Consider the following 20,027-nt stretch of genomic DNA (forward strand, 5'->3'; position numbering starts at 1 on the left):
CCTAAAGTGCATGGAAGTAAATAAGGAGTTTGTTTTACCCAAACTTCTTTATACGTTTACCATGTGCATCAGTCAGACAAAGATCTGAAGAACTACTTAATGGACTACCATCAATTGAGGGGTAAATTTGGATAAGGGCGTAACTAGCAATTCTTCAGTTTTTCAGGAGAGCAGAAAAACAAGCCTTTATCCAATTAACCAACGTATTCGCGCACTATTTTTGGAGACAGGCGTTCGCTACGGAGCAGAGATATTACTTTAACACCACCTAGACACATACGGACATGCTCAAACTTGCAGAAAATATATATATATTACCGGAAATAGGTTGATACGCCCTTATCCAAATTACCCCTTCAGTTTGAGTCAGGATGTACAGGTTCAAAAGTTTCGAATCAAGTTTGCTGGTGGACGTAATATTCAAACCGGAACTGCTAGAAATTATTCATTCCCGGTTTTAACGTTGATTACTGTAGAATAGAGGAAAAAAACTGTAATTGATAGTCAGAATCGTTTTTCTGTAAACGATTAAGCGCCCAAGAATACACTTCATCTCTGCTTACCTCTCCACTAAAACCGGAAGTAATTGATGGAAATTCACTACAACTTCCGGTTTCAATATTCATCTACAACAAAAATAATAAGAAAACGAGAGGCTGTTTCCTCGCAATCGATTAGAGCTCTAATAATAGATAATTTTTTTTTATCTGTTTACCCTATATTCAAACCAGAAGTGTGGGGACTGCGGTGGCTCAGTAGCGTAGCGCGTGGGTTCGATCCCAGGTTGCGCCAACTGAACTTTGTGGTGGACAAACACCGTGTTCGTGAGTTTTCTCTGGATTCTCCCGTGTCCTCCCACTTTTTTTATTCTACCATTGCATTCATTTCTCATTATCACCGTCCCCTTTAGCCTAGGCTGCGCATAACTATGGGACGTAAAACTGAAAGATTTCATTTCAAAGAGGAAGTAATAGAGATCCACCACGTCCAATTTTAACGACCGTTATAAAGTGTTTATCGGTAGTAGACAGTGAGAAGTGGTTTTCTGCAATCAATTAAGCATCTCTAGAATATATTTCATCTCCATTCTAATCTCTCTCTCTACTAAAGGCAGAAATGATAGAGATCTTCTACTACTTCCTGTTTCAATACAAAGAAAATATTACGCCATACAAACCAAAGACCATCACATAGTGTACACGCGACACTGCTGTTTGCTTACCATTCATTGATATCCTACCTCATAAGAAGTTGAAATATCTCAATCCTCGTACAGTCAGCGACAAAAGTTCTTTCCGTCTGGTAAAATTTGTGGGCAATTTTTTCTGCATTTGATCGCGGTGGTTGCATCAAGTTAAATCCGTATCATGGTAATCAAAATAAGAGAGTAATAATAATAATAATAATAATAAAAAGAAAATTTGAATAATTGAATTTCAGAAAGGACAAATTTTTTTTACTTCGACCGAGGCCGGTGATCAAATCTGGATTTTTTACTTATTTAAGGTACCGGTGTGTTTAAGTACATAATCTAAAGCGTAGACAGTGAAAATATGACTGATCTGCGAAGGACTGAATCCCATAGTGGTTAACATGCCGGCGCGCTAACTGGAAAATTGTTTTACCTTGGGCGCAGGCGCAAATTTTTCACCGTTTCAAATTCAGTTTATACTTATAATAAACTTCAGTTTTACTTGTAATAAACATTATTCCAAATTTCGAGTGAAGCTCAACTTCTGATGCCAAATAATGCATTCCACATAATCAGAATACCATATTTTTTTCTTGATGGGGGTTGACAAGAAATTCTTGCTTTGATGGTCAAGTTTTGAGTTTTCGTTTTCTGAGAAGTTCCAAATATGGAGTTACATTCATTTGCAATGTGATCGACGCTATTACTGATCCGTGCTTGAATCGAAAAGTAGCAGAGCAGAGGTAGTATAATTTACTAAGGTATTTCTTGGATCAGTGGTTCTTAATCGGTGTGTCGCGACACAATTAATATGTGTGCAGTGCCATAGGGTATGTCGCGAAATTTGAGAACTTAATGAACCAATTAGTTAGAATCAATTTTGATACAGCCTATGCCAGTCAACGACTCTTATGACAGCACTACATAAACTCACTATTTTATAGAAACGTATTGGCTTGTACGCAAGGAGGGTTTCGGAGTTTTAACTCCCCTAGAGCAAGATATGCACAAAAAAAAAAAGCCTTTACTATTTAAAATATACATAAAAAATCACCCGTGCCTTGAAATTTTATGAGATTGAGTTCTTGTGTAACGTTAATTTTTGTTTACGTTACTTTCCCTGATTCTAATGTACATTTATACGGATTACGAAATTATTCTGGATTGCACGACACAGTTATTCACTTTAGAATATATATATATTAACTTTCAAAATACATCATATTGTTACAATATCATACAATCAATCTACACAATATGGCACTTCGTTCTTTTATATATATATATATATATATATATATATATATATATATATATATATATATATATATATATATATATATATTTATTTATTTATATTGCCATACCAAAGACATCAAAAACATAAACAAGTCGTCATAACCAAATTAACAAAATATTTTTTAATAAGATACTACCATTTAAATTATTTCTTTATATCTTTCTTCTTCTTCTTCTTAAGTGCTTGTGCCTTCAAAATAACACTTTTGCCCGTAACTATAAACAATACTTAGAAAGTATTTGCAAAGATAGACAATATCGTTGTACGTGAACCTCCCTTGACAAAACTGCGTGCGCCACTGACTATTATAATTTATATTATTCTAATTAAAATACCCAACAAATGTGTCGTGATATCATAGGCGTACAGTACAGTGAGTCATCAGTGAAAAAAAGGTTGAATAGCACTGTCCTAGATATACCTATGACCATATAAAAAACTGAAGTGGTATCGTTCCATCAACCTCAACTCTTAGACGCTTATATTACAACTTTCAGTGACGGTTTGCTTTGAGCTCTATAAAAACAAAACTGGTATGCCACGTTGCATACTACCTCACTCGGATCACTTGCTGGATCTTTTAGTTGGTGCTACGTTCTATTCATTGTACAGAGAGTTTAAAGTATACTATACATTGGTTTTTTTTTTTTCAGTCCCTCAATTGGTACATAATGGCAAACTGCAGTTCCTGGTGCTGGATTTCCTGTCAGAGATCACTATGTCCATTTTAACTGCATACAAGAATAGAGTTCCAACTTTGGGTTACGTTCCTGACTTCGTAGATTTTGTAGGACCGTATCTAGCAGACATAAAAAGACAAGGTAGGTGAGATATGTATGTATTAATGACGTTATACAGTAGACAAATAGTTAACTTCAACAGATATATTTAAGAACAGATTGGATTTATATATAAATGTATCATTACTAAATGTTAGATTTCTACTGAGGAAGCTAACATTTTATCGTGTAAGCGTTTTGTGTATAAATTGTTAAATTTGTCAACATAAAAAGTGGTATTTATTTTCCTCTTGGGAAGTAGCAACTCTAACTCATTGCACTGTTTTCGTAATATCGTTAAAAGAAAAAAGAAGTCATATGCAGTCTACACAGAATTAAGTACGTTTATTTATAAGTAGAATGGTGTAATATGTCGCAAAAATTAGTTATCGTACTTTTTTTTTTTAAGTAAGAAATGTTATATTTGGATCAAGAGATCCAATGTATTTCTTTCAATTAAAAATTCTTGTATTTCTTGTATGCCTTATATCTCGAAAACTACATATAGTGTAGCCAAATCCAAACCATCACTTAGCTCAGTATGATGTGCTTATTATTATTATTATTATTATTATTATTATTATTATTATTATTATTATTATTATTATTATTATTAAAAAGTGGCCTCTGACCCAATAGCTAATTATTGGCCATGATCGCAATCTTTTGATGATTTTTTTTTGATCATTCCTAAAATTCTTCTTTTAAAAGTAGGTCATACTTTTTTACTTATAGAAGACATAGGGTACATACGAATATCACATAAGTACAGCAGAGCTACCTTTATATCTCGGAGATATCCTATTCTTAGGGGATAATTTTGACCAGCACTGGAATTTTGATCACCATCATGTCTGCCTGTGTCACTAGATAACTGGCCATCTCTACATCAGGTTATATGACTTTTGTGTGACAGTTTGTAAACAAACATGCATCGTGCATAATATTCACATATTTAATATTGATTTTATTCATTGCGTAAGCATAAGGATTTTTCATTCGTTATAAAGAAATATTTGTAGCGAAAAGTTCTTAATTAGTTCAAATCCAAATTTACGTTCACTCAAGATCTAATATGTGGGCGTTCCAAAATTACTACCATATTCTTTCCAATTCATAAAGAGGATATTAAATATAGTGACCAGTTATCCAGTGACACAGGGAAACGGAATGGTTACAAGATCATAGCACTGACCGAAACTGTTACCTTATGCTCAGCATAATGTAACATGGCCCGATGCTTTTGAACACCTTGTATGTTGGTAGGAAAATTTTAAAATTTATTTAGAATGTTAATAGAAACTTTTATTTTATAGTAGAGCAAACCGTAGGTTGAGAATTTTGCGCAACTTAAGTAAAACAGATCATTTCAATAGAGGTTAGATGAAGATTACATGATTATTAATTATATTTTATATATTTTACGCATTTATCCATGAATATATTATTATTTTAGACAAATAAGTGTATATTTCGGCTTTTTCAATGGTTTCCAGTTCATTTCTATTCATATTTCGGCATAGGGAATCTTCACAAGAAAGCTAAAAATTTTATTTTGAAAAATCTTCTTCAAAATTCCAAATTAATAAAGTCAGCCATAATTTCTTCTTGGTGCATCTCTTTGTTTCGAAGTAAAATTATCTGATTGGCTAATCCACAATCACAGCTGCGGCTGAGATTTCGGTTCTCTTTGATCTTCACTCAGAAGCCTATCATCCTATGATTACGTCATCATTATCTTCCAATTGGGGATCATCTTCTCGTAACTCTTTGTCTTACGGCGTCAGCCATTTCAAGAGTCAGACGTGCAGTGTTTAGCGTCTGCGAAAAAGTGGAATAATTTGTAATCACGTGAAAATTGTGTCAAATTCTTCGTTGTGGCGAATATTGGAAGAGATAACTGTACGACGTTTGGTGTTTCAACAAATTGTTAATCCGGAAATAAGACAATTGTGAAGTAATTTCGCATATCATAACGGATACTAGCCTGTAGCTATCCAGTGGTATGGAATGAGCTCCTTAGCAAATTTTGCGTTCTCGGTCCACCAGAGAACCTAAGAGAAGAAAGAGGAGACGGTGGAAGAGAGAGAAAGAATATTGAGTAGTGGTGCAGACCCGAGGAAGAAGAAGTCAAGCCACGCTCGATGGCTTTTCTGGAAAGGTGCTGAAGGAGTTTCCAAAAATTTTTTTAGACCACGTATCACGAGTTTCCCAGGAACCTCGGGTGGAATTTATCAGGAATTTTCTTTTGTTGTTTAACATATCCGTTTAATCTCGGTGTAAGAAGAGGATGTCAAGTAAGTAAGGAACAGTGAAAGTGAAACTCAGGTATTTGGCTTCAAAATTTTCCTTGTTCTGGCAAACTATCATGAGTGAATATATTTTCTGGTGTTTGTGTAATACTTGTAATATGAAGCACTAAATTCGTAAAGTTTCCCTCAACGCCGCACGCATGTAGATTTAGGCAATGTGACATCGTGTTTTCATTCGATGGGGGGAAAAGAAAGCTAGAATCTCAGCGCAGAGCGATTGTCGTAATCTCAAGAAAATGTGTGTACCACACACACATTTTCCCCAGTGATGAAAGATGTTTTAGATTCCCCAAAATCTAGAAATTATTCAGTTTCGGTAATTCTGCTCAAAATTCAACCTTTATTCATTTTGGCATGTTTTCTTTGGTTTGACGTAGAATGATTATGAATGTTGAATATGTAAACAAGTGTCAGTATCACGGCTATTTGTCTAGTGCAAGGGTACATGCATCTTGCGTACCGATAATCGAAAACGTTCATCAATAGGTTAAACCTACGTACTATTTTAGAAACTGATACCCATCAGGTTATAAAATGCAATGTTGATAATTACTAGTAAATATTTTTCCTTCTTTTAAGAAATTGAATATATTCTGAACGACACTAATGCAAAACTAACCACTGCGTCTTCGGTAGAAATGTGGTAGCTAAAATAAAATATAAATGCAAGTTAAGTATGGTGCTTTAGGAAATGTATGTGTGATTTTTTTTTTTAATATATATACTTGTTTAGGTTAAGTTAGTTTAGTTAGATTAGGGCTTTAGGTTTAAGTTGTGTGAATATATTATATGCATGTCTTGCCTGTGCTAGATTGTCATGTGGGTCCGAGCTGACAAGAGGTCGCGAAGAGCGTAAATCCTCTACGCCGGCCACGAAATCGATGCACGGAAGAGTGTAAGCACCAAGGAATATATGTAAACGAAGGCAAATGAAGCTAACCACAATCTGTAGGCAGTGAATTTATTATTTTCAGTAGTATTTTGTATTTTCTATTGTATTCTTTTGTTTGTTTTGCGTGTCGATACCATGAAATGCTCTAGAAGGCAAGAATATTCAATGAATATCAAAGAATATGAATATTTCAAGAATATAAACAAAAGTAAATAATGTTTTTGGCTTTGAAAGTATAGAAATCGATTTTATTAAATTTTATTCAGATGGGTATGTCAGTTCAATGTAAATATTTTCCTGTTAACGAATATTTTGTGCTACATTCATGAATATTTTGAAAGAAAATAAAACTTACTAGCCGTGAATGCATCTTTCCTTTCGAATACGAAATCTAATTAGCTTGTAATTTTGAGAAATAGTAGAAATACGTAATCGATGTTTTTGGTATGCATGCGAAGCATGATACAAACAAGAGCAGTGTGCAGAATAAGTTTACTGGGGAAATGAAATAGCTGTGAAATTCAGGGAAGAGACTTTCCTTAGTGTGACCGAGTTGAAAACAACCGAATCTGTAGAAATTTCTCAGGTTATCAATTTCTATCAAAATCTCAGTTTGGATTTTTTTTTTTTATTACAAAATTCTGTTTCAAAAGATTTTTTTTTAAATTCAGATAGGACTTTCACAGACAACATCAAGATCTTCTTTGTGCTCAGTGCCAGCTCCACTCGGAGGTCGGTGTCCTGTGTCTGTAGTCGTGGTTCACAGCCTATTTCCGGATGGGATGTGAATGATGAACTGCAGGCCTGGATGTCGGGCTGTGAGTTGAGATGGAAGAAAGTTTGGAAGCTTTATATTTCGGGCCAAATTTGAGTTCTACTTTCCGTAGATGATTGGCTTGGTGATTGTATCAGTGACTGTTGATGACGAGCCCATACGGGCCCAGTAGGTTCGGTGTCACTAGTCAGTGATACATTCAACATAGCATGTAATCTCAAGGAAAGGGAACATCATACAAGAAAACCATACATTATTATTATTATTATTATTATTATTATTTTTATTTTTTTGTAAAAATGGCGACCCCTATCCAGGATTTCTGTTGTTTCAATCCTACGCGAGCGCTAAGGAAAGCAAATAATCACAGCAGAGTATTTGTAATGGGGATAATTACGACAATCGCTACATTGAATGAAACATGGTCACTTCTGAATCTATATGTGCGTGACGTTGTGGGAAACAATCTTCAATGAAAGTGGAAATGTCTGTGGGTAGCAGATCAAGTAACGAATCTCGGCATCCGAGTGAATATATATGCTGTTCAGACGAAATTGCTGGGTTTAGTGTTTATTGTGACAGCTGTTTTAGATGGGTACATGCCCAATGTTATGGCTTGTCCGAGGAACAAGTACAGGAGTTAGACAAAAGTAGTGAGCCGTGGCTATGTAAGCCCTGCCTGGCGAAACAGGCGACAGTGTTGCCACTGCCGAAATCTTCGGAAACTGAAAGTGATGAAGGCGAACGTGGAACGCGTGGTAGTCCGAATAATTCTGATAAAGAGGAAGGAAGTCGAGGAAACGTAGCTTCCGGTTCGAATGTGCAACTAACGGACTTCGCGGCCATGATGGAACGCTTCAGTCAAACTTTAACTGTAACCCTAAACGAAAGATTCCAGGCGATGAGCAATCAGGTTGATAGTAAATTCCAGGATATGAATGAGAAATTCGATAATGTAAAATTTGAATTGTTACAAACGATAAATGAAAAAGTAGCCCATGTGAACGAAGACGTAGAGGCGGTTAGGTCGGAAGTTCGCGACTTATATACCTCTGTTGGGAATTATCAGAATAAAATAGACGCGCGGGTAGATGCCGTTGAGGAGGGTCTCCGGTTATCGGTTGAAGCGCAGAATCGACGATGTGACGACTTGACAAAGGAGTTCTCACATCTCGAACTCAGTACCCAAAGGTCGTGTCAGGCACTTGAAGCCAGGATTCAGACGTTAGAAGGAAAAACAAACCAAAGAAAAGATAAACGGTGTGGTCGTAAGCGAGCGCGAGACTTTGTTGCCGGTGATGGAATCGAGTCTGACGGGACCGATTCAGACATCCAAGTGGATGTACCGGTCTCTTCAGTTGGGGAGACTCGTACTATTCCCACGGTGACTGTCTCTGTCTGTCAGCCGACCAACATTCACGGCACAAATGTCCTTCCCTTTGAATTATCTTCACGTACGTTGAATTTAAACAAGTCACATATGTCCGGTGTTGAGACAATAGGTAGTCAGGCGTTGTCCAGGAGGTCGAATCCATTGTTAGTTTCGCCTCAGGTGTCAGGATTTTCCAATCCTAGTTGTCGGTTGAACCATGTGGTGTCCTCTGGTGGTGTAGCAGACATGACTCCTTCGTGTGCTGGAGTTCAGGAGGGAATATGTGGTCACGCGGTGGTATCAATGCCAGACAACTTAATTTCTGGACAAAATTACCAACACTATTCCATTTTCGGTCAAAATCAATTGGGTGCAAAGAGCCCCGTGGTTGGCCACAATTCTCCCGTGAACCCCAGTAGAAGCGAGGAAGGCATTGGTAAGCGAACTCTAAATTTAAGACTTTCTGAATTAAATCACTTACCTACATTTTCTGGTGAATACGGTTTGGCGAGAACATTTCTAGAAAATTTGGAACAAACTTTTAAGGTAATTTCGGCATCAGAACACGAACGTCTAACCTTGGTACCTTGTTGCTTAACAGCTGGGGCCAAAACATGGTTCCAGACTGTATGTCAAGACATAAATAGTTACGCGGATTTTGTGCGTCTGTTCCGAGAACACTATTTTTCGGCGAGAATGGAAAGGTTGCAAAAGAAGTTCATTCAGGGAATGAAATACGATCGAGCAAAGTACAGCCGATTAACGGACTTTGCGTGGAAAATAGTGGCAGAATATTATGCGGTGGCACAACACCCGGATGAAAGTGAACTGATAGAGATAGTCTTGGATTGCTTACCAGCTGGTGACGCCAAGTTGTTGAGAGCTGTTGAGCCAAAGAACATTCAACACCTTATGGTGAAAATAGCTGAAATAGAGGGACATCCAGAGCCTAGTGAACCGGTCACGGACAAGAAGTTTAGACGCTTTCAGGTACGTCAGGCGAAAGTCGTCAAAAAGACAGAAAAGCCAGGGAAACAAACCACCAAAGATACTTCGTCTCAGACGGAGGAAGACGAAAGCAAGAGAAAGGAAGGAAATTCCAATGGCAGAGGAGATGACCGATTTTCCGGAAACCGGGGTCGAAGAAGGAACTTCCAGTCTCGAAGACCATGGCCCAATCAAGGAAGACCGAATTGGGTAAGAGAGAGTAATGGAAATCGGAATGCTCCATATGGGTACAACCAACGCTACTATCCAGCAGCGATGAGTTATGGGTATCCTCGGGGTACATCTCAGACATGCGCGCCAAACGCGATGACCTCAGCAGGAGCGCAAGCCTATCCGGGATACGCGCCGAATTTACTTCCTGGAGGGGGAGTGGCGGCTCCCGCGTCCACTTCTTCCCCAGGAGTGAACATGGCGATGTCCACTGGATGGCCTCCGCAATACACGACATTCGTACCGACGATGGCTCAGCCACCGGAAACGAACGGGAATAGTTTGGGAAATGCATATCGCAGCCCTCATTAGGGGAGAGTGTGGACTGCGATGTGGATTCCTCAACTCCCCAGAAAGAACAAGATCGGTTAGCGAGTAGTCAAAATTCCAATTTGGAACCAACCTCGTTCGATTTTGATACTAACCTTCTAAATTCGAAATTCAATGTTTTGGCAGATTCCGAAATTCGGGGATTTTAGAAAATTACATGCCATCTGGAAGGATTCTCAATTGTAGCGAGAATCAGTCCAAATGGAGTAATTTTCTAAAAGCAGCCCAAGATTTGTGTAATCATTCTTGGTGTGATGCTCTCGGATGTACTCCAGCGGAGCGTTTCTTAACGTATTCAGCATCCAAGAGCTTCAAAGAAAACTTCGTTTGGCCAAAAGAGACGGTGCAAGTAAATGAAGACAAGAAATTTGTAGTTTCTGTTCCGGCAGCAGAACCGAAGAAGGAAAGAAAGCTGCGGAAACAGCAAGACGTCGTAACAGAAGGTTCTTTGGTGATGGTGAAAACTCACCATATATCATCAATACCCAAAAAGGTATTTGCAAAATTTATGCACACATACGTCGGACCTTACCAAGTGGTATCTCTGTCTCGAAATTCAGCGAGATTGCAGACTCTGAAGGGAGAAAATATAGGAGTTCAGAGTTTTGACAATCTGAAACTGTTTCGCTGTTCAGAAGAGAAAAGAAAGGAATTATTAGAAGGATGAAAAAAAAAAAAAAAAAAAAAGAAAAAAACCAGTTATAGGTTAAGATTAGGTTAAGCTTGATTAGAATGTATAGTTGTAATTAGAATTGAAAAAAAAAAAAAAAAAAAAAAGAAAAAAAAAAAGATGTTTTATCTTGTATAGTCTCTAGTAATTTAGTAGTAACGAAAAAAAAAAAAAAAAAACACAACTTAAGAAGAACTCATAAGTTCAGATTTTTTTTTTTTTTTTCTCCGAAGCTCCCGGAGGATGTTACCTTATGCTCAGCATAATGTAACATGGCCCGATGCTTTTGAACACCTTGTATGTTGGTAGGAAAATTTTAAAATTTATTTAGAATGTTAATAGAAACTTTTATTTTATAGTAGAGCAAACCGTAGGTTGAGAATTTTGCGCAACTTAAGTAAAACAGATCATTTCAATAGAGGTTAGATGAAGATTACATGATTATTAATTATATTTTATATATTTTACGCATTTATCCATGAATATATTATTATTTTAGACAAATAAGTGTATATTTCGGCTTTTTCAATGGTTTCCAGTTCATTTCTATTCATATTTCGGCATAGGGAATCTTCACAAGAAAGCTAAAAATTTTATTTTGAAAAATCTTCTTCAAAATTCCAAATTAATAAAGTCAGCCATAATTTCTTCTTGGTGCATCTCTTTGTTTCGAAGTAAAATTATCTGATTGGCTAATCCACAATCACAGCTGCGGCTGAGATTTCGGTTCTCTTTGATCTTCACTCAGAAGCCTATCATCCTATGATTACGTCATCATTATCTTCCAATTGGGGATCATCTTCTCGTAACTCTTTGTCTTACGGCGTCAGCCATTTCAAGAGTCAGACGTGCAGTGTTTAGCGTCTGCGAAAAAGTGGAATAATTTGTAATCACGTGAAAATTGTGTCAAATTCTTCGTTGTGGCGAATATTGGAAGAGATAACTGTACGACGTTTGGTGTTTCAACAAATTGTTAATCCGGAAATAAGACAATTGTGAAGTAATTTCGCATATCATAACGGATACTAGCCTGTAGCTATCCAGTGGTATGGAATGAGCTCCTTAGCAAATTTTGCGTTCTCGGTCCACCAGAGAACCTAAGAGAAGAAAGAGGAGACGGTGGAAGAGAGAGAAAGAATATTGAGTAGTGGTGCAGACCCGAGGAAGAAGAAGTCAAGCCACGCTCGATGGCTTTTCTGGAAAGGTGCTGAAGGAGTTTCCAAAAATTTTTTTAGACCACGTATCACGAGTTTCCCAGGAACCTCGGGTGGAATTTATCAGGAATTTTCTTTTGTTGTTTAACATATCCGTTTAATCTCGGTGTAAGAAGAGGATGTCAAGTAAGTAAGGAACAGTGAAAGTGAAACTCAGGTATTTGGCTTCAAAATTTTCCTTGTTCTGGCAAACTATCATGAGTGAATATATTTTCTGGTGTTTGTGTAATACTTGTAATATGAAGCACTAAATTCGTAAAGTTTCCCTCAACGCCGCACGCATGTAGATTTAGGCAATGTGACATCGTGTTTTCATTCGATGGGGGGAAAAGAAAGCTAGAATCTCAGCGCAGAGCGATTGTCGTAATCTCAAGAAAATGTGTGTACCACACACACATTTTCCCCAGTGATGAAAGATGTTTTAGATTCCCCAAAATCTAGAAATTATTCAGTTTCGGTAATTCTGCTCAAAATTCAACCTTTATTCATTTTGGCATGTTTTCTTTGGTTTGACGTAGAATGATTATGAATGTTGAATATGTAAACAAGTGTCAGTATCACGGCTATTTGTCTAGTGCAAGGGTACATGCATCTTGCGTACCGATAATCGAAAACGTTCATCAATAGGTTAAACCTACGTACTATTTTAGAAACTGATACCCATCAAGTTATAAAATGCAATGTTGATAATTACTAGTAAATATTTTTCCTTCTTTTAAGAAATTGAATATATTCTGAACGACACTAATGCAAAACTAACCACTGCGTCTTCGGTAGAAATGTGGTAGCTAAAATAAAATATAAATGCAAGTTAAGTATGGTGCTTTAGGAAATGTATGTGTGATTTTTTTTTTTAATATATATACTTGTTTAGGTTAAGTTAGTTTAGTTAGATTAGGGCTTTAGGTTTAAGTTGTGTGAATATATTATATGCATGTCTTGCCTGTGCTAGATTGTCATGTGGGTCCGAGCTGACAAGAGGTCGCGAAGAGCGTAAATCCTCTACGCCGGCCACGAAATCGATGCACGGAAGAGTGTAAGCACCAAGGAATATATGTAAACGAAGGCAAATGAAGCTAACCACAATCTGTAGGCAGTGAATTTATTATTTTCAGTAGTATTTTGTATTTTCTATTGTATTCTTTTGTTTGTTTTGCGTGTCGATACCATGAAATGCTCTAGAAGGCAAGAATATTCAATGAATATCAAAGAATATGAATATTTCAAGAATATAAACAAAAGTAAATAATGTTTTTGGCTTTGAAAGTATAGAAATCGATTTTATTAAATTTTATTCAGATGGGTATGTCAGTTCAATGTAAATATTTTCCTGTTAACGAATATTTTGTGCTACATTCATGAATATTTTGAAAGAAAATAAAACTTACTAGCCGTGAATGCATCTTTCCTTTCGAATACGAAATCTAATTAGCTTGTAATTTTGAGAAATAGTAGAAATACGTAATCGATGTTTTTGGTATGCATGCGAAGCATGATACAAACAAGAGCAGTGTGCAGAATAAGTTTACTGGGGAAATGAAATAGCTGTGAAATTCAGGGAAGAGACTTTCCTTAGTGTGACCGAGTTGAAAACAACCGAATCTGTAGAAATTTCTCAGGTTATCAATTTCTATCAAAATCTCAGTTTGGATTTTTTTTTTTTATTACAAAATTCTGTTTCAAAAGATTTTTTTTTTAATTCAGATAGGACTTTCACAGACAACATCAAGATCTTCTTTGTGCTCAGTGCCAGCTCCACTCGGAGGTCGGTGTCCTGTGTCTGTAGTCGTGGTTCACAGCCTATTTCCGGATGGGATGTGAATGATGAACTGCAGGCCTGGATGTCGGGCTGTGAGTTGAGATGGAAGAAAGTTTGGAAGCTTTATATTTCGGGCCAAATTTGAGTTCTACTTTCCGTAGATGATTGGCTTGGTGATTGTATCAGTGACTGTTGATGACGAGCCCATACGGGCCCAGTAGGTTCGGTGTCACTAGTCAGTGATACATTCAACATAGCATGTAATCTCAAGGAAAGGGAACATCATACAAGAAAACACAACAACATCATTTTATTATTATTATTTTTATTTTTGTGTAAAAAAACTATCCATTAAGAATAGGATATTTCCGAGGCACAAAGGTAGGTCAACTATACCTAAATTCTACTTCTCAAATCAGAAATAAATATATGTTTACAATATTTTCGTAGTGTTTACGGAGCATTTTTTGTTAAAATATAGTGGTTGACCTTCATCCTAGTTGCTGAAAAGGTTACAACTCAGTAGCTAGTACAAAAAATAAATATAAATCAGAGATTCCCAAGTGAGATCAGAAGTTAGGACAAAATGGTCTATGTAGATGTATAGTGCAGTGTGTAGCACGTTCTCCTGAAAACTCTTTGCCAATTGCATTTTCTAGTACATGTCATTACTATTTGAGAAGTTCTTCAAAGCTGTTTCAGAAAGATGAGTCAATTTATGTACTTTACCCTTGTTCAGTGGTTTGTTACGTCGCTTATTATGTGTCAATGAGTTTACTTCAAATTCTGTTGAACTTATTCAGACAACACAAAACACACACTTATTCAGACAAAACTTCCAGTTCATATCAAGAGTTAAATAATACTAAACTGGAAGTAGTATAAGAAAATTGTTAGTAAAAGAGAAAACTAGAACAGTCTGTTTCCTTGTATGGAATGAAGAGGTTTTTAGCAGAAGGAACATGCTTTTTCAAAACTTAGCATTGAGCATTTTTTTTTTTTTTTAATCTTATCATCGTAATTTGCGTGAAACTGTGCTCTACTGTCCTTATGTGTGTCTTCACTGATATGGGAGATACTACTAAGTGAGCAAATCCCAGATTTTTTTTCTCCTCGCAGAAGGGCCAAAGAATGATGGTGCATGCTCAAATGAGGCATTATATGACGTTACGTGTGTGCCTTCAGATAGAAAAATGTCCAGACTGATTACAGATCTAACTCACATTTATTAAAAAAGAAATCGAGATATGTAAGCATGTGTAGAAAAGATATATGCTAGTGATCCTACTCTCTGACCGAAAATTAATACTTAGCAGAAGGAACATGCTTTTTCAAAACTTAGCATTGAACAACTTTTTTTTTTTTTTTTCTCGTTAAAAGCTGCTTAAATGTCTGGTGTAAGTTTTCAAGAAAGATCTTAAAATGACAATTAATGTTGCGGAAAATTGATGTTGAAAACAATACGAGATAAAGTAGAGGTAAGCACGCCTTTGTATAGTTAAATATAGTAAATAATTATCTATTTTACGTTATTTTCATGTTGATGTTTATATTTAAATGAAGAAATCTTTTGATAATCTGTCCACGATTTATTTTACTTGAACTGGCCATTCGAAGGCAACTGATTGCCTTCAACTGATCTCACTTAGAACTTCATATTATACTATTTCATGTGTACGGTGAACAACAATGAAATCAAAAAACTAGTTAATATGATGATATACCTTTCTAATGCTAGGATTCTCTTATTTTGAAAGTCTTATTTCTGTGAAAAAACTTAATGCAGAGGATTTTCTTTGAAGGGTTATAATTTTATGCTAGTTTTTAAAAATCTTATTTACTGTCGACAGATACTTTATAATGATGCTGCTGTATAATCTTAGATTTACGATTAAACATTAATCGTTCTTCGATGGATACACTCTTCTGTAACTAGCCGTGGATTTTTTAAAACATCATCATCATCATAGGTATTCAGCCATTATTGACAGGTTACTTGCTGCAACCGATAAGCTTTTATGCTCCACGGTCTTCCGCTAACCTCTTCGTCTTTACGTACGATTTCTCTGTTTTGATATCATTCCTTAATTGTAATCATCTTCGCCCTCTTCCTCTCTTTCCTGCCACCATACCCTGAAGCACGTCCCTCATGATACAGTTCTTTCTTAGCTAATGTCCCAACTAGTTTATCTTCCTCTTCTTAATAATATCTAAAATTGTTCTCTTTCCCTCCTACCATTTTTAACACCCTCTCATTTATTTTCCGGTCGACCCAGCTAATCCTTTCCATTCTTCTTCACACCCACATTTCGAAAGCTCCCAGTCGTTTTTCGTCTTTTTTGCGTAGTGTCCATGTTTCTGACCCGTGCAGCACAATACTCCACACGAAGCATTTTATAACTGTTTTTCTCAAGTCTTTATTCAAAGTCTTTTTCTTTCTCCTAAAGGCTTCTTTCGCTATTCCTATCCTTGCTTTATTTCACATTCACACGGAAATGTTTAATTATATAAAGATCTTTAGCAACCTATTACCTAGTGTCATCTATAACTGTAATGTTTTTGAGTGCTTCTTCTTCTTTTCTATCCTAAAATAATTTTATTTGTTAAATTAGGTAAATAATGTTTATTTTTAACCAGGGACAAGAGTGATTACCAATGCTGGTGGTATAAATGTAGAATCATGTGTTCAGGCCATGTACAAAGCTGCTGAAAAAGCAGGCGTGGAGCTTCGTATAGCTGCAGTGACGGGCGATGACCTAATGCCAATGAAAGAGAATCTTTTCCAGGCAAACGTGAAAGAGATGTCAACGGGTTTACCTTTGCCTTCATCGATTAATAGTATGAATGCTTATTTTGGGTGAGTAGGTTGCTATAGTTAGTTAAAGTTTGTGTAAAATATATGTTTATATTCTGAATACTTATCCATATGTTTCCCCTCTTGACACGCTTATTGTGAATTATCTGAAATATACGAAGGCAGTTAGAAATTAAGTTTCTCCTAGTTTTTCCCCCGAGAAATTGTAAAGCAATGGGTCAGGCAAGACAGCGATTTGGTTGGCAGACAGATTGCGAGAATCATCCATACGTCATTTGGTCACGTATGACCTAGGGATGGCCACAAAGTTCCGCTTCCGGCGGAACCGGTTCCACATCTGGATCCGAAAACCCTGTTCCAGAACCAGATCTTAGGAGCCGGTTCCAGACCTGGATCCGTAAACCCGGTTCCAGAACCGGGTCTTAGGAACCGGTTTAACAACTGAATCCGAAAACCCCAAAGATCAGTAAAGGAGGCAGAATGTTCACCTTCAAAACACTGCAAAGAGGACCACGTGCTTGTGCCCTCCCCGCCCAGACCCGCTTGTGCTCCCCAGAAAACAAATTGTGGTCTACCAGTGGGTGTTTAGCCAAATGAATTTGCCAGTTTGTCTGTTTAAACAATGAGTTTGCCAGTTACCCAGTTTGTTTAGCCAAATGAGACAAGCGGCTGCTGCCTGGGCGCCTGCCTGTCGCTTCCACCATTTCATCTAGCACACTGTTCACAGCCTGCCAGCAGCTCGGGTTTAGCGTAGGGATGGCCACAGAATTCCGGTTCCAGTCCTGGATCTGAAAACCCGGTTCCAGAACCGGATCTTGGGAACTGGTTCCAGAGGATCCGAAAAATCGATTTCAGATCTATATTCGAAAACCGGTTACGGAACTGGACCCTCTAGAACCGGATCCGTTCAGAGCTGAAAACCGATTTCACCAGGAACCGGTTCTGGCCATCCCTAGTATGACCGTGATCCGGCAGATGGCACTATCACAATGCTAGCAGAAATTTCTAATGAGCGACCCATTCTATGTCCGGCAAGTATCGAGTATGGATGACCACAAAGTTTCGGTTCCGCGAGGAACTGGTTCTTGGAGATCCAATTTTCAGAACCGGTTCCAGACCTGGACCCGAAAACCCGGTTCCAGAACCGGATCTTAGGAACCGGTTCCAGATCTGGATCCGAAAACCCAGTTCCAGAACCGGACCTTAGGAACCGGTTCCATACCTGGATCCTAAAGCCCCAAAGACCCGTAAAGGAGGCACAAAGTTCACCTTCAAAACACTGCAAAGGGACCCGCGTGCTTGTGCCCTCCCCACCCAGACCTGATTGTGCCCCCCAGAAGAAAAAAATTGGTTCACCAGTGGGTATTTAGCCAAATGAGTTTGCCAGTTTGCCTGTTTTGTCAATGAGTTCGCCAGTTACACAGTTTGTTTGATGGCCACAAAGTTCTGGAACCGGTTCCAGACCTGGATCCGAAAACCCGGTTCCAGAACCGGATCTTGGGAACCGGTTCAAGGCCTGGATCCGAAGAACCGGTTCCAGACCTAGATCCAGAAAAAACGGTTCCGGAACCGGATCCATTCAGAGCCGAAAACCGGTTCCTGTGGACATCCCTAGTATGGAGGTTTGAACAATCAATACTCAGAAGTATTGTCAGATACTGACCAGCGGCGTAGCGTAAGGGAACGCCTGTATGCCCGGCATCCCCTGTTAATAAGAAAAAGTACGTATTTCATTATATTTATAAATTGCTTGCTTATAATTACCACAATTATTTCTACTGCAATCTTCTGGATGCGCTCTCTCGCTTTACTTTGGCAAGCGGAACCTACGCATGCGCATCACTCAGATGCACATTTTCTGTCTTTCCTCTTGTTGTATGCTATGTTCCTTGGGCATCCAGGCCTACTGCAAGCATCGGAGTTTTCGTCTGCTTTCTGTCGAATGCGCATGCCCACTACTTCTTTTCCTACTCCCCGTCATCCCTTGCAACCGAACATTTGTTTAGATATAAGCTGGCGTATGATCAAGTACTGCCAACTCTATATATTTTGAACTAAGCTATGGTTTATGTATAGAACGTACGAGCGCTGTCAAGGAAATAGAACAAAACATAAATAGTTAGTTCAACGCCATTATGAAGCATGTCGCTTATGTAAGTGATAGTATAAAAATGGTTATGCTTTAATCGTAATTAAAGGCAAACTAATAATCTACATCATAAATACATATTATGTCCCAGGGTTTAGCCAGATACTCTTTGAGAGGACTCACATACACAAGCATAACTATAATGCATTCTGTAGAATCACGGTCACCGATCTGGTAGGCCACCCTCCGCCCTTCGCAAAGTTTACTTGGGCTCTTCTGTATCTGGATATCTCACAATGAAGTAGATACACAGAAATAGGCCTCCAGAGTTGCTTTAAGTGCTTTCTATTTGTATATTCAAATGATATACACACTCAGGCCTATATTCATGAACGGGCACCTGAGGTCCGGACCCAAGATGACAAATTTCTAGGGGTTACATATATATATATATATATATATATATATATATATATATATATATATATATATATATATATATAAAAAGTTGAAGTATGGTATGCGGAGAAAGAAGCTGCCCACGAGAGAAAAATAAAGGGAATTATACTGAAAACCATATTCATACAAAAGTGGAGCCGGTTTTTCTCGTCACAATGCTAGTGGCAGAAAAGGAGCTGAGACAATTGCTTATTGGCGTCTAACGTAATCTACGCATTTGCTTCTGTATGCCTCACCAGGTGTGCAATTAGGGGAGCCTGGCCCCCTAAATGTTTTGGCCTCCTAATTATTAAGAGTAGTTATTGATAAAGGAGATCCAGAATTGTGACGATTGGACCCCCTAGCATATTTGTGCCTCTCTCCTAAACTTTAATGGCTGGTTGCGGGCCTTAATGAGCAGACTCAGCCTGTTAATTTTCTATTTGTGTTGTGTAATCGTATGGGATGGTTGCACATTATCCCGTGCTAAATATAAAGCTTCTGTAAGTTTCATGAACATGGCTTTACAATCCATTTTTTTGTGATAAATTATTGGCTCACCTCTCCCTGGTTATGCCCTTGCGTTCTGTATTGGATTTATGCTTTTGATTAGCATCATTGATCGTTGGTGGTCAAGAAAAATTGGCGGTATAGAGTTTCTTTTGCGTTGTGATTTGAAATGAATATTTATTTTATTGTTTTACCGTAGTGTGAAGAAAAATGCATTTATAACTAAGACACAAAGCTGTGGAAAGTGTTCGGCTGCTACAAGGTATAGTACCTTATTAACTTTTAGCAAATGATGACTACGACAACAGTACCAGACACAAATTTAATTGATTTTTTGTTAACTACCATATCTCGGTTGACTT

General features: G+C 37.6%; 1 protein-coding gene across 1 annotated transcript in view; it reads left to right on the top strand.

The window, feature by feature from the left end:
* The window catches only part of LOC145662356 (uncharacterized), a 69,216-nt gene that overhangs the window by 13,620 nt on the left and 35,569 nt on the right, over positions 1–20,027 (top strand). Inside the window, exons 2-3 of the mRNA XM_081727866.1 lie at positions 3,146–3,313; positions 16,451–16,670. Of these exons, the coding sequence (XP_081583992.1) occupies positions 3,146–3,313; positions 16,451–16,670 (388 nt within the window). The remainder of the gene's footprint in view (positions 1–3,145; positions 3,314–16,450; positions 16,671–20,027) is intronic.

Source organism: Thermobia domestica, chromosome 10 (assembly GCF_964235325.1).
Source record: "Thermobia domestica chromosome 10, izTheDome1.hap1.1, whole genome shotgun sequence".
Classification (NCBI taxonomy): Eukaryota; Metazoa; Arthropoda; class Insecta; order Zygentoma; family Lepismatidae; genus Thermobia; species Thermobia domestica.